Source organism: Antennarius striatus, chromosome 22 (assembly GCF_040054535.1).
Source record: "Antennarius striatus isolate MH-2024 chromosome 22, ASM4005453v1, whole genome shotgun sequence".
NCBI classification, from domain to species: Eukaryota; Metazoa; Chordata; class Actinopteri; order Lophiiformes; family Antennariidae; genus Antennarius; species Antennarius striatus.
In genome coordinates, this window is record NC_090797.1 from 5,128,454 (window position 1) to 5,141,003 (window position 12,550).

A 12,550-nucleotide genomic window follows, 5' to 3' on the forward strand; every position below is an offset into this window, starting at 1 on the left:
TGTACTTTTCTCCAAGGGGAAACCTGGACCACCTGGACAACAGGTAAACAAAGCTCTTTTGTCATTTTTGACAGCTTCCCATCAGCTCAGCCATGTGTGACGTCATATGAAAGCTCATAAAGAACAAAATAAAAACAGCACTCTCCTAAAAGACGTTAGAAAATAAATGTCTATTCTCAATCACCTTTATATTGCATGTTAATTAGCAAAGTAACTTTGATTTTTTTTTTTTTCACATCAGACTGTCGCAGAAAACAACATACTAACACGAGTGATTAAGGTAAAGGATAAAATACGAAAAAAATTCACAAATCCACAAAATTCTTTGATTTTCTTAAATGACTTCAGATTTCACGCCTCTCCTTTTCTTCTTCTTTGTTTCTGTGCTTCAGGGTGAACCAGGAGATCCTGGTCAGCCTGGTTTGAGAGGAGAACCGGGTCTGCCTGGGCCAAGAGTGAGCATCCTATGTTGTGCTTCAAGTTCCTTAATGTTGTATAATCTAAATTTAATCCCTTGATGAACTTTAAATTTAGTACAAAACTTGGTAGGATTCAATAATTAAACACCTTGAATCAGCTCAACATGAGTATTTGGCTCTAACCTCAGGGTCCAGAGGGGAAACCTGGATTACCAGCACCATCACTGGTTTGTGTAATCATCTTTCTTATTTGTATTTCTTTATGTTACTCTTCTTATTGGATATGAAACTGTTTTCTTTACAGGGTGGAGGAAGACATGGACTCGATGGTTTACCTGGGCAACCAGGAATGAAGGTTATTCAACTCGTGCATCACAATTTGACTTGTGTTATTAAATTCCGCCCATGGAAATGGCATTGGGTTGTGTATGGACTGAATCACAAAATGTTTCTTAACTGCAGGGTGACCCTGGACTGACAGGAGATCCTGGTCTGGTGAGTGCATCAGTGTTTTTTTTGTGTGTAAGGTTACCCTTGGTTCATAACATAATTTATTTATATATGACATAATGCAAAGCTGTGTCACCCATCAATCCAACCGATGCAGACATTCATAAAATTATTTGAAAAACCCAGACTATCCATCATAGATTCACAAAGAAGTACAAATATATTTCTTAGTTACGTATTTTTTCTGATATCCAGATGACGACAGCCTGACTTTTTTCTGCTCCAGAAAGCAGAGAAAACAGACAAATGTGTAATAAACTGAGAGCATAAAAGCTTTTTGTCTTGCTGTCTCTGTGTTATCTGAACTCCACAAATACATTCATGAATGAAAAGCGAAGATGCAGTGACTCTGACTCCTGGAATCTTTATTAATTTAATTCAGACTTTTTTTTAATGACTTTCTCATGTGTGTAGTTTTTGATGTTTGGATATGATGGTTTTTTTAATAATCTTCTTTATTTCGTTTGTATGTCATACTACTGCTGTGTGTCTGTGCTGTGAGCAGAGGGGAGATAAAGGAGATCAAGGCCGCGTAGGGATTGCTGGAATGCCAGGTTTACCAGGAACTCCAGTAAGCGTCACGCTACCTTTTTTTTTTAAATTACCATTTTTAATTGTTATAGTCAGCACCATGAACAAGTTACACTGTCTTAAAAATATGATTCTGATTTTTCTTGTTTTATTTCACCCACAGGGGAGACCTGGCATTGATGGGAAGAGAGGCCTGCAAGGGAAAGATGTGAGAAACTTTTCCACCTTTTGCAGCACTATGTTGTGTGTCATCCTGTGGCTATTTTTTTTTATATTTTCTGGCTTTATATGTATGGTAGTTTGACAGTTTTTGACTATGAAGGTGTTTGGACTCATATAAAAATGTATTTTTATTTCACAGGGAGAAAAAGGACTTCAAGGAGATGACGGCAAAAAGGTTCTTCAACTTTATCACGATTTATGAAAACTTGAATGTAGCTTTTTTTAAGCACAATTTTCCTGTCATTGCAGGGGGACAAAGGGGCTGCAGGTACACATGTAAGTGGTTTAAAAATATCAGATATGAACTTACAGTGTTGAGAAAAAGTGATTTCAGGCCCTCTTTCTGCCTCCTTAGGGTAAAGATGGCAGCAAGGGCGAACCAGGACCTCCAGGTTTGCCTGGTAGGCAGGTGCTGGTCACCCCGGAGGTAAGACGATCATTATATCAATTAGTTATTGATCGATGACTTCAATTTTTCATACTTCTTAACCTTTTTTCCTGAAAAAGAGCGACAAAAAGTACATTGGCTGTGTAGCATGTACATCAGGTCATTTCAACGCGCATCTGTTCTTAGGGCGCCACCGTAGACGACATCCGAGAAGCTTTTCCAATCCCGATGGGTCCCCCAGGAGCTACTGTGAGTTTGTTACTTACATTTCCGTGAATAATGCCGCATTATTTCAGCTGCTGAATGGCACCATTGATATTGCTTGCATCGCATCTGAGTCATCATCCAGCCACGGCTAGGGCGCTTTTTATTACAGGCTGTCAAGCTTGATGTCACACTTTGTAGATACATATTCCAACGTCTCACTCTTCTGTTTCTATGTGTTTAGGGGTCACCGGGAATGAAGGTAAGATCATAATTGAGTTTACAAAACTCAGGGATTTGAAGAATAGCAGCTCATTCCTTTTTTCTTTTTTCTTTTTTTTTTTTGCAGGGTGATAAAGGAGAAATCGGCCTGAAAGGCAACAAGGTAGTGCATCAGTGTTATACCTCACAAATACATGAATACTGAAATGAAAATGACATAATCCTCACTGCATTTAATTAAATGCTCCTGTAGGGTGAAGCTGGAGCTTCTGGAAAAGCTGTTGAGATGAAGGTGAATAAAATATTTGGTAATTGCAGATTTTTTTTGAATGCATGGGTTAATTCTGCACTTTGAGCAACATATTTATTCTCTTCTGTAGGAAATTGAATTGATGTTTGAAGCCTATGGTATAAAGGTGAGTCAGAGCATGTTCAGGTTGACTGGATTTCCTGTTCTGAACCGTATTCGAAACTTCTTCTCAGTTGTCGTTGCTGAAGGCTTTGATGGACAGACTGCTGCAGGAGGGCATGGAGGATGTGCTTCATTTGCTTTCCCCAGAAAGAACAAAAGAAAAAGCAGAAACCCCAACCTCCAATGTCATCACTGAGCACACAGTATGTAAACAATACTACAACTCTTTTTATTCAATTAGTACAAAACGGTTAAAAAAAAATAAAAAAATAAAAAAAGGAGTGGCCAATAAACTAATACAGTTTTTATTTTTATGATCAGAGTTCAGTGGATTTCAATTTCTCCAGCCAACCTCTGTCAGAGCTGGAAACCAATGAGGATCTTGATTTAGATGATCTGCTTCCAGAGCCTGCATTAGTTGTAAGTAGTGTCAAAATCTAAAACACAACTTTGAATGTAATTTTCTTGAATAAAAGGGTTAAAATCTACCTGTAGAATAATATTATAAAGCAGGTTGAGGACTTTGAGATTTTTATACCAGAGCTTCAGTAATTTGCTTCATCTTGTGTTGCAAATCCAGGAATAAGTAGAAAATTTGATTTGTTCCTTTTATTGTGTTTCTGTGTGGAAGAAGGTGAAGTACAGTACAGCAAAATCACCCGCTGCCATCACGACCGTCAATACAACTTGTCCAAAATTTAATTTCCCCCCACTTCCCCTTTTTTTTTTAAAATATGAAGGACAGCTTAAATGAAACCACAGAGGATTCTACTTTATGGAATGTGACTGCGCTGAATGGACAGGAGGATCTGAACAGGGTGGAGACGAGGTCAAACGGATCCACAGGGACGGAGGTGGTGGACGAAAACGGTGACAGTGTAGCTTCTCTCAGAATAAATCTGACTATAACCAACTCTTCTTTCAATTACACCACATCCCAGGAGGTAATGACTACAAGTGGAACAATGTTGATAATTACCTTCTGTATATTGATTATTCCCAATTAATATATACTGGAAATCTTGCCTGACGTGTAATATTTACGTTCATGTGATGACTAAGCAGTAAGAGTTCACACACTTCTGTCAGACGGTTTCAGGTTTGCCTCACGCTGTGGTGGAGACCGTTCTCCTCAGTCAGGAAGACTCTCTGAAGAAGAACTCAGGAAAGAAGAAGAAGAACCGGGAGCGTGTGAAGGTAACGCCACCGGATATGTTAACCGCACATTCAGGTTCAAAAAGTATTGTGTCATCTGTTATAGAAACCTAAAACATAATGATGAATAAAAATGTAATGTCTATTACTCAAGGTGCATATTATTGCGTGTTTTAGCTCATAACCCCCCCCCACACACACACACACACACACACACCTTGCAAGCATTCACACATAAGTTAGAATGAAAATCAAATTCTATAGACATTTATTTTAAACAGATATGTAAATCATTTCCATCTCACTACTTTAGCAGATAAATGTTTAAAACCAATAGATATTACCCCAAATCAGTTTCTAATTTATCCTAAAGACATAATGAAGTTTTTAAATCCTGGTCATTAGGTACAGTATGTCTTAAAAGTCAGCTGAAACATGCAGAAACATGCACCTTTAACACATTTCTAGGTAAAGGTATTGCATTACTTTTTGCTAATAACTACTTATTCCTCTTTTAAATATCTCCCTAAACCATCAGCCCGTAGCTCCACACCTGATCACCGACTATAGCATGCAAAAGCCTTCATCTTTTTTCTCTCTGACTGTGAACCTTTTAACCAGGGCAAAGGAAATAAAGGACGACATAAGAGGCAGAGACAGCGCCTGGTAAATGTCCTAAAACTAACATCTCACCCTGTATTTATTGAAACTTTGCATGAGGTGGCATGAAAATGCAACTGTAATCATAATGGCCTTACTTTTTAAAAAATATATCAAAAAGATTGAACCAATTATTATATTTATTTGATGAACTGTAATTTGTCTAGACAGCCATGTCCTCATTATACTGTGAACAGATTTGATTGTCACAAATGATGGTCTGTGATGAGATCCAGTGTCCACATATAATTATTTATCTCCTGTATCTCAAGACAAGTGCTGACAGCCTGCAGGAGGAGGAAGAGGAGGAAGACGCCTTTTATAGCGGCGAAAAGTACAGTTACGATTACCAGGTGGGTAGCTGTTCTGGCCCTTGGGTAATTCAAGATCTGTGGGAAACTTCACTTTAATGCAATGAGCGATGATGTGTGGACACTGTGGGCGAGTTGTCTCAGTGGGGGTCGACTTATTAACACACCGGTTAATCAAGACGCACGCTTTTTTTCTATTTTCCTCAGTTTCTAATCTGTTACTCGAGAGCCTCTTAATGACACACCCACTAGCTGAATTAATAATTGGAAATAAATGACTCTGTCGCCACGGTCCTCTGCATCTGCTTCACACATCACCTGCCGGCGGGTCTGTAGGTGTCATAATGATGATTTTTTTTTTCTTTCTTTTGTGCTGAACAGGAAGAACTTCACCGGGTTCACTCCGCCAGCGTGCTGCAGAGGAGGGATGACAGACAGGTAACCGTCCTTCAGACAACACGGTCTCATCTGTTTCACCTCGATTGGACAGTATGAAATGTTCTCCGTGTTTTTAATCACATGCAGCTTGAAGTCCAAACAGTAGATAAAATCCAGTAGATAAAAAGCTGAACATTACCAATCCTGCAGGACAGGTAATGGCAAAACCTCATTTGTCATCGTAGGATTGTACCCTGATAGAAAGGAAGCAGAGACAGCTGAGCTCACATTTGCATTTTTATATTTGTGTTGTCTTTGTCTTAGCAGGAGGAACGATTGGGTCCTGCCCGCCAACAAGCCTCCGATCTCCCTTCAGTGTCCCCTTCAGAAAGAGGCTCAAACAAAACACTTGTAAATGTATGATTTATTAGAAGATCATGTAAAGAGATCTGGAGTAGACAGGAAAGGAAAGGAGTGGGGAGGGGAGAGGAAATGTAAAATATTGTATAGTATTTATTATGTAATATACAGTATATCATATATTACATAGTATGTGACTACAGGGGGATCATCTATAAAAGAATTAATAAAACTCAGTTGTGAAAATGAAATGCATTTACGGCCACACTCAGCCTCTTATAACACAATGTACCTCTTTAATTTACATCTCCTCTCTCATATAATCAATGAGACCCTAAATTATATTCAATATGTTGTATCACACTAATCAAAAACTTTGGAAGACACTAAAATTTTTTAAAATATTTATTAAAAAAATCTTTAAAAGATTTAAAACTTTTGAAGTGGTGCTATGACCATGTAATTACCATCTCTTCTTCTTATCATGACCAGGGTGAAGTGTCACCACCTGCAGCTGCCGTCACCACAGAAGAACCACACAAGGTACAATGTGGATTTATTCCTGCTGTGAACTGAAAATCTCTGAAGCTTATTGCATGCTCTATGCTGCCTGCACCTTCTCATCTTGCTTTCTCCTGTGAAAATTTCACCAGTGCAAAGCAGATGCACCTATTTGTTGATGTAATGTGAACACTATGGGGACAAAAATAAAAATACAGAGAGTTACTTTTAATATCTGTCTCTCTCTCTCATTTTTTTTAAACAGGGCATCTCTTAACTCCCAAGAGATTGCAACTATAGCAAGTTATGCATTCATAAGAAAACACACACCACACGGGGGAGTGCGATTAAACTGTGAAAACTGACCTGACCGACGTTTCACGAGGAAGGACTTCTTTCTACACAGAGACGATGTCACTCAATCAAACTTATGGCCTTTCATGAAGGCTTCAATAATAATAAGAGTTATGTAAAAAAAAACAAAAGAAAAAATCACAGCTGTAAAATTGTTTCCTTATTGCCATTTAACATTTTTATTCCACTTTAAATACCAGCGTAGTCTTTAATTTACTTACTTATGACTTGTAATTTATTTATTAAAAAAAATGTTGCCTAAACCTAAAATTTCATGAAACACATTTATATTTCCCTTTTGATACGCTGTAATGTAATTTTATTTATTGAAATCTGAAAAATATGTTATGTTATTGATTCACAACATTATTGTCTATCGATATATTGTTCAAAATGTAGTTTTTGCAGCCTGGTCAAAAGCTCTTTTCATTGGTGAAATTTTTCTCTGTTATTGCAGTGTTTGTGTTTAACCTCTCTGTGCATGTATCACCCAGTAAAACTGTTGAAATAACTCTCCAAGCAAGCCTGTGTCTTTTTTTCTCATATTCCCACATACATCTTATGAAACAGACCTGCTGTTTGATTGGACGGGATAAAATTATTCTTCTAAAGCTAAGTTTTTGGACATTGTCAGGTGCCTCGAAATCAAATCAGGATGAAGAAGAGTGTCCCCTGGCCTGATTCCATGGTGAGTGTTCTAAAGAATATGCTAAAAAAAAATTCAGAGCACACTTATTTTAATTTCAGCAGCAGGAAAGTGAGTAAACACAACAGTAAAGACAGTAAAGTAAAGAGTAAAGTAAACAGTAAAGACTAAAATTATGATTAAGACCTATGAATATATTAGTTTATGTTTTTCATAACCTGTTTTTCTGAAGAAGGAAGAAACCTCCAACCTTCAAATACGTACCACGAGGCAGAGGCAGGGAACGGAGGAGGAAGAACAAAATGCTGAAGAAGAAAGAGAGATTTTTGGAGGAGTGGAACCGACTGTGGCTGGAGAGGTGGACGTGTGGGAGATGGAAGAAGGAGAAGCAGAAACAGGACCTGGTACTATCTATGGGGAGGAGGAAGAGGAGGAGGGCAGCGGGGACGATGGCTGGGAAATGGAGGAGGACGTTGATCAGGAGACGGTAGGACGGGAGAAGGAGCTGGACCTGGAGGAGCAGGGGGAGAAGGAGTGGACCGAGGAGGAGGGGGAGACAGACTTAGAGAGGGAGGAGTGGGAAAGGAGGAGGGAGGAGATGGAGAAGAGGGGAGAGGGACGATACGACGAGGACACTGGACATCCTTACCCGTACCCTCCAGAATATTTTTACCTGAAGGTAAGAGTATTATTGCTCACAAAGTAATCTGATTACCATTAAATACTTCTAGTCAGACTAAGAATCTGAGTTCATTTATGTTATTCTCTGCATTCCTTGTGCAACAGGGGCAACCAGGTGAGACTGGAACCCCGGGACAAAAGGTGACTAAGGATCATTCTAAGCACTGATCATACCTTATTAATCACTGATGTCTTTATTAATCCATAGAAACAATCAACAGCAACTAACTTGTACTAAACCCATTTAAATTACATGTAGAGGAGTAGGAGTGTTTACATTTATGCAACTGAAACCCTGATTTAAAGGGTTAGTTCACCAAAAATGCGTGTTTTGGGTGAACTGTCCCTTTAAACAGAAACCTATATCCTTAGAAATCATCCCTCTGATTTAAGGTGTCGTTATTGTAAGATCGCAGAGCAGGAATGACAGTCGCCACATGAAATGTGCCACCAGCTCATAAAAATATAATCACTGCTCTCCACATCTACCCACAATGCATCAGTGAATTACATCAGAGCTCAGGGATAACTTCTCTCCCGTCTCGCCTGTCAGTAAAGCCAGCTGACTCCAGGGCTTTGCTGTCCTCTCTGCTCTATTTCTGTTCAACTGTGACATTAAAGCAGACATGAATAATTCCCCTTGTTAAGCATGATGACGACTTATTTTTTATTTCAAATTGCTCTTTGTTTATTTGTTGCCATGTGCTTCAACTTTCTTCTCTGTCTCTTTTTTGCAGGGTGAAATTGGCGAAAAGGGACAGAAGGTAGATAGAGATTTATTTAAATGATTCTCTATATGTAGTGCTTTTAGTTTATTGCTTTCATTTTTGTTTGTGTGTGTCTATGCTTTTAGGGAGAGCCCGGAATCGGCCACAGGGGTCCAGAAGGCCAGGCTGGAACCCCGGGACAGAAGGTGAAACTTCCCTCCTTCCTCACTCGTCCAAAGTAAAAGAGAGAAAAGGAGAACAGGAACAATCTCTTGTTTTAATGTTCTTTTCTAAATCAATTAATCCCTTCTGTCTTTTCCACCAGGTTCGCTTTGATTGACTTTTGTCTCGTCGTGATTGTGATTAAGGAATTTAATTGAATCAGTGACTCACTTCCTCTATTTAAATTGTGTTTAGCATACGTATAAACTGATAAAGGAAAGGACAGTGTTTGAAAGCAATTATTCAAAGCTAATAGAACTGAACAATTACATAACAGAAATAACATTTAACTCTTTCAAACCATCCTATTTGTTATCTTCTCTTCTCTCTTCAGGGTGAACCAGGTGAGCCGGGGCCTCCAGGTGCCCAGGGTGTCCAAGGTATCCGGGGGAATGCAGGAACTCAGGGCCCTCCAGGCCAGAAGGGTCACCCAGGGGACCCAGGAGAGCCAGGTCGAGAGGTGTGTCATTATACATTCCATGTTACCATTACATGGTTAAAAAATCAGATGGTGACAGTAAAATCCACTGTGTTATAACTATGAATGAAGGCCTGTGCCGTTCTTTTATGCAGGGTGAGAGGGGTAGAAGGGGGAAGAATGGCTCACCTGGAGCGCCTGGACCTCGAGGAGCCACAGGAACTAAAGTAAATAGAACAAAATATCTAAATAATCTTTGCAAATGCTTTCATCTTATTTTACGAACTTTTTTCACAGAGCTTGCCGCTCTAAAGAAATACTCTTAATCGTATCTTCTTCATCTACTTCAACTGCATGTAACAGGGTTCTCCTGGAGTATCTGGAGTAAAGGGAGAAAAGGTACAAGGCAGCCCTTTTATTTTGTTCAATCGATGGGGATATTAAAGGAACTCCTAGGCCTCTGCTTATTTTTAATTTTCTTTTATCGGTTGTACATCGTCTTGTGTTCCTCTTCTTCAGGGTGACAGTGTTCCTGGGGAGCCTGGTGCTCGGGGGTTGGCGGGATTCCCAGGTAGAAAGGTGAGCTATCTACACTTTATACGCCAGTTTGAACTGGTGCATCTGAGTTCCAGTGGCTGGTTAGGATTTTTATTCAGGCTTATGACATACAATATGACATCTTAACATTCATTTACTGTCACTTGATGAGGCAGAAATCTTGTTTTTTTTCTTTGTTTTAACAGGGAGAAAGAGGCCTTCCAGGTGTTAAAGGAGCTTCCGGGTATTTAGTAAGCAACTCTCCAAAACCATGCAACTGAGCAGCAGAATTAATTTAAAGCGTTTCCCTGATGTTCATTTGGAAACAACTACTCTTTTTTTTCTAATCAGGGTCCGAAAGGTTTCCGTGGCAGCAAAGGCGAAAAGGTAATTTATCTAAATTATTTTTTTCTGCTCACCTACAGGACTGAATAAATCATATTGGGTATCTGTTAAACTACATTCTCCACCTTAACCAGAGGCGCCCCAGATTTATTGTCCTGTTCTATCATTATTGCCTGCAGAGATGATAGATAATGCAATTTTATATCGAGGTATCAGTATGTTATAACCTCATCTAATGAACACAGTGACATCATACATTTAAATATTCACGCTGTGTTCTGACCTCTTTCACCCCAAAATGTTTTCACCCTAATGATCGCAAATAGTAACTCGTTGTTTTTCAATTAACACAGCGGTCGCTCTTAAAAAAACTCACCATGATGCACTAAAAGCAATCAAGATACCGCCGTGTCAGAGATGGGGACACATCAGGGAACTTACCGACCTCGTCAGCGTGAAAGCGCGACACGTGACTAGCATTCCTTTCTGTCCTGACCAGGTTGTGTCGACAGGAATGACGGCTGAAGAGACAAGTGAATGAGGATAACTGTTTAATGTGTTTAAGTCTGTCAGAGGGCGTTCTGTGCTTGGATACATCAGGGAGATAGTGATTGGAGGGTGTCTAACCTGGATTAATCCCGCAGTGGCGTTCAGATGCTGGTGGCGGTGGTGGCCAATGACTCTGCTGAGACTCATTTTGCTAAAGAGACGAACAAAATGATGACAAGGAATCTGAATAAACGTCTTGATTGAACTTTCGCCCGTCAGATTTTCATCCCATATTTTGTTCACACCTATTGTTCATCCGTCAAATTTCACCAAATCTTTTCCGTCTCGTCTGCGACAGACATTCATAACATTTTATCAAAGGTGGGTTTTATTGCCTTGTGAAGGGATTTATTAAAATGCGGTGAGGCCTCAACACTTTTCTTGTTGCAGCAGCAGTACAGGGAGATAAAAGTATTAAAATATGTTGTGTACTTTTGTTGACACCTGACGTTTGAATAGTATGGAATGGTGAAAATTGATCTTATAAGTATTCTTTCTTTACAGGGGGAACGAGGATCACCGGGCATCAGAGGAGAAAGGGTAAGTTAGCTTTTGCGTTTTTTATTGTATGTAGATAATTCTTTATAATTTGCTGCAGAGCAATTCACAACAGGATTGGCTGTGCTTCATAAAATGTATCCTTTCCTCCCCTTACAGGGGAGTGTGCTTCAAATCCAAGGCCCACGTGGATTTAAGGGATCTAAAGGAGATGCGGTGAGATCCTATTGAAATTGTTGTTATTTATGCTATTCACAACATAAGAGGAGTAAATCTAGTCATCCAGTAGAACTTCATTTAATCAGAAAAGCTTAAACACTGATGGCCAGTAAATGTAAAGCCTATAAACATGCAGATACAGAAAATATCTATGAAACGTTTAGCTTATGCTTTGATTCAGGGTGAGCGAGGAGCACCAGGTTTTGATGGCGATAAAGGAGAAAAGGGTGAAGACGGTCCTCCTGGAGTCAAGGTAAAAAAAATTATAACGGAATCAGAGCCTGAAAATGCAACTTCTTTCACACTTTTACTCATATACTGTAAAAATATTGGAATTTATTGAAATCATTTTCTCACTTTAAGGGTGTTAAAGGCGATGCAGGCACTAAGGGTGCATTGGGCCGGTTTGGACCACGAGGGCCAGTTGGTCAAAAGGCAAGTAAGACTTATGTTGTTCATATTTTAACAACATTAATTTATTCATTAAACACTTTTATGAAACTACTGTGAAATTGTCTTTGTTTCCATCAGGGAGACCCAGGAGAGCCTGGAATCAACGGAGTGATGGTAAGGTGGAGCTGCAGTGTGAACAAACAAAGATCTGCTATTTGTTAATATTTTTATGCATAGGTCAGAATCACCTGCACATCTGTGATGTGATTTAAGGGTCGTAACGGGGATCACGGAGTGGATGGAGCAAAGGGAAACAAAGGAGATTTAGGTCTACAAGGACAGAAAGGCAATCAGGTACACTGAAGAGCAATATAAAATGAATTCCCGTTTCCTTTTTCTTCAGGATACTTTCAGCTAATCTTTACTTTTAACTTTTACATGTATGTTTTTTTTCTGCAGGGTGATCACGGAGAGCCGGGCTCTCCGGGAGATAAAGGAGCGAAAGGAGAGAAGGTGCAAGAAGTTGTTATGCATCAAAGTCTTCTCACCTTTGTCCCTTGTGCTGCTTTACTGTGTTTCAGGTTTCCTTATTTTTGAAGATATATCTATAATATAATCCCTGTTTTACCTGCTGTTGCAGGGTTTCAGAGGTTTACCTGGAAGCGCCGGGATTCCAGGCCTGAATGGAGAGAAGGTTAAGCCTCATTA

The 12,550-nt window shown here is 39.4% G+C and overlaps 1 protein-coding gene across 1 annotated transcript in view; it reads left to right on the forward strand.

The window, feature by feature from the left end:
- col7a1l (collagen type VII alpha 1-like) overlaps positions 1 to 12,550 on the forward strand; it is a 43,175-nt gene that overhangs the window by 24,525 nt on the left and 6,100 nt on the right. The window contains exons 53-96 of the mRNA XM_068307207.1: positions 17 to 43; positions 242 to 280; positions 393 to 455; positions 608 to 646; positions 724 to 774; positions 882 to 914; positions 1,435 to 1,500; positions 1,624 to 1,668; positions 1,822 to 1,857; positions 1,932 to 1,958; positions 2,038 to 2,109; positions 2,257 to 2,319; positions 2,519 to 2,536; positions 2,624 to 2,659; positions 2,750 to 2,788; positions 2,877 to 2,912; positions 2,980 to 3,111; positions 3,230 to 3,328; positions 3,649 to 3,852; positions 3,998 to 4,105; positions 4,685 to 4,729; positions 4,996 to 5,076; positions 5,416 to 5,472; positions 5,737 to 5,829; positions 6,265 to 6,315; positions 7,262 to 7,315; positions 7,506 to 7,952; positions 8,060 to 8,095; positions 8,692 to 8,718; positions 8,808 to 8,867; positions 9,218 to 9,343; positions 9,457 to 9,528; positions 9,665 to 9,700; positions 9,821 to 9,880; positions 10,045 to 10,089; positions 10,190 to 10,225; positions 11,237 to 11,272; positions 11,390 to 11,446; positions 11,631 to 11,702; positions 11,813 to 11,884; positions 11,981 to 12,016; positions 12,116 to 12,196; positions 12,302 to 12,355; positions 12,483 to 12,536. Coding sequence (XP_068163308.1) covers positions 17 to 43; positions 242 to 280; positions 393 to 455; positions 608 to 646; positions 724 to 774; positions 882 to 914; positions 1,435 to 1,500; positions 1,624 to 1,668; positions 1,822 to 1,857; positions 1,932 to 1,958; positions 2,038 to 2,109; positions 2,257 to 2,319; positions 2,519 to 2,536; positions 2,624 to 2,659; positions 2,750 to 2,788; positions 2,877 to 2,912; positions 2,980 to 3,111; positions 3,230 to 3,328; positions 3,649 to 3,852; positions 3,998 to 4,105; positions 4,685 to 4,729; positions 4,996 to 5,076; positions 5,416 to 5,472; positions 5,737 to 5,829; positions 6,265 to 6,315; positions 7,262 to 7,315; positions 7,506 to 7,952; positions 8,060 to 8,095; positions 8,692 to 8,718; positions 8,808 to 8,867; positions 9,218 to 9,343; positions 9,457 to 9,528; positions 9,665 to 9,700; positions 9,821 to 9,880; positions 10,045 to 10,089; positions 10,190 to 10,225; positions 11,237 to 11,272; positions 11,390 to 11,446; positions 11,631 to 11,702; positions 11,813 to 11,884; positions 11,981 to 12,016; positions 12,116 to 12,196; positions 12,302 to 12,355; positions 12,483 to 12,536 — 3,021 coding nt within the window. The remainder of the gene's footprint in view (positions 1 to 16; positions 44 to 241; positions 281 to 392; positions 456 to 607; positions 647 to 723; positions 775 to 881; positions 915 to 1,434; positions 1,501 to 1,623; positions 1,669 to 1,821; positions 1,858 to 1,931; positions 1,959 to 2,037; positions 2,110 to 2,256; positions 2,320 to 2,518; positions 2,537 to 2,623; positions 2,660 to 2,749; positions 2,789 to 2,876; positions 2,913 to 2,979; positions 3,112 to 3,229; positions 3,329 to 3,648; positions 3,853 to 3,997; positions 4,106 to 4,684; positions 4,730 to 4,995; positions 5,077 to 5,415; positions 5,473 to 5,736; positions 5,830 to 6,264; positions 6,316 to 7,261; positions 7,316 to 7,505; positions 7,953 to 8,059; positions 8,096 to 8,691; positions 8,719 to 8,807; positions 8,868 to 9,217; positions 9,344 to 9,456; positions 9,529 to 9,664; positions 9,701 to 9,820; positions 9,881 to 10,044; positions 10,090 to 10,189; positions 10,226 to 11,236; positions 11,273 to 11,389; positions 11,447 to 11,630; positions 11,703 to 11,812; positions 11,885 to 11,980; positions 12,017 to 12,115; positions 12,197 to 12,301; positions 12,356 to 12,482; positions 12,537 to 12,550) is intronic.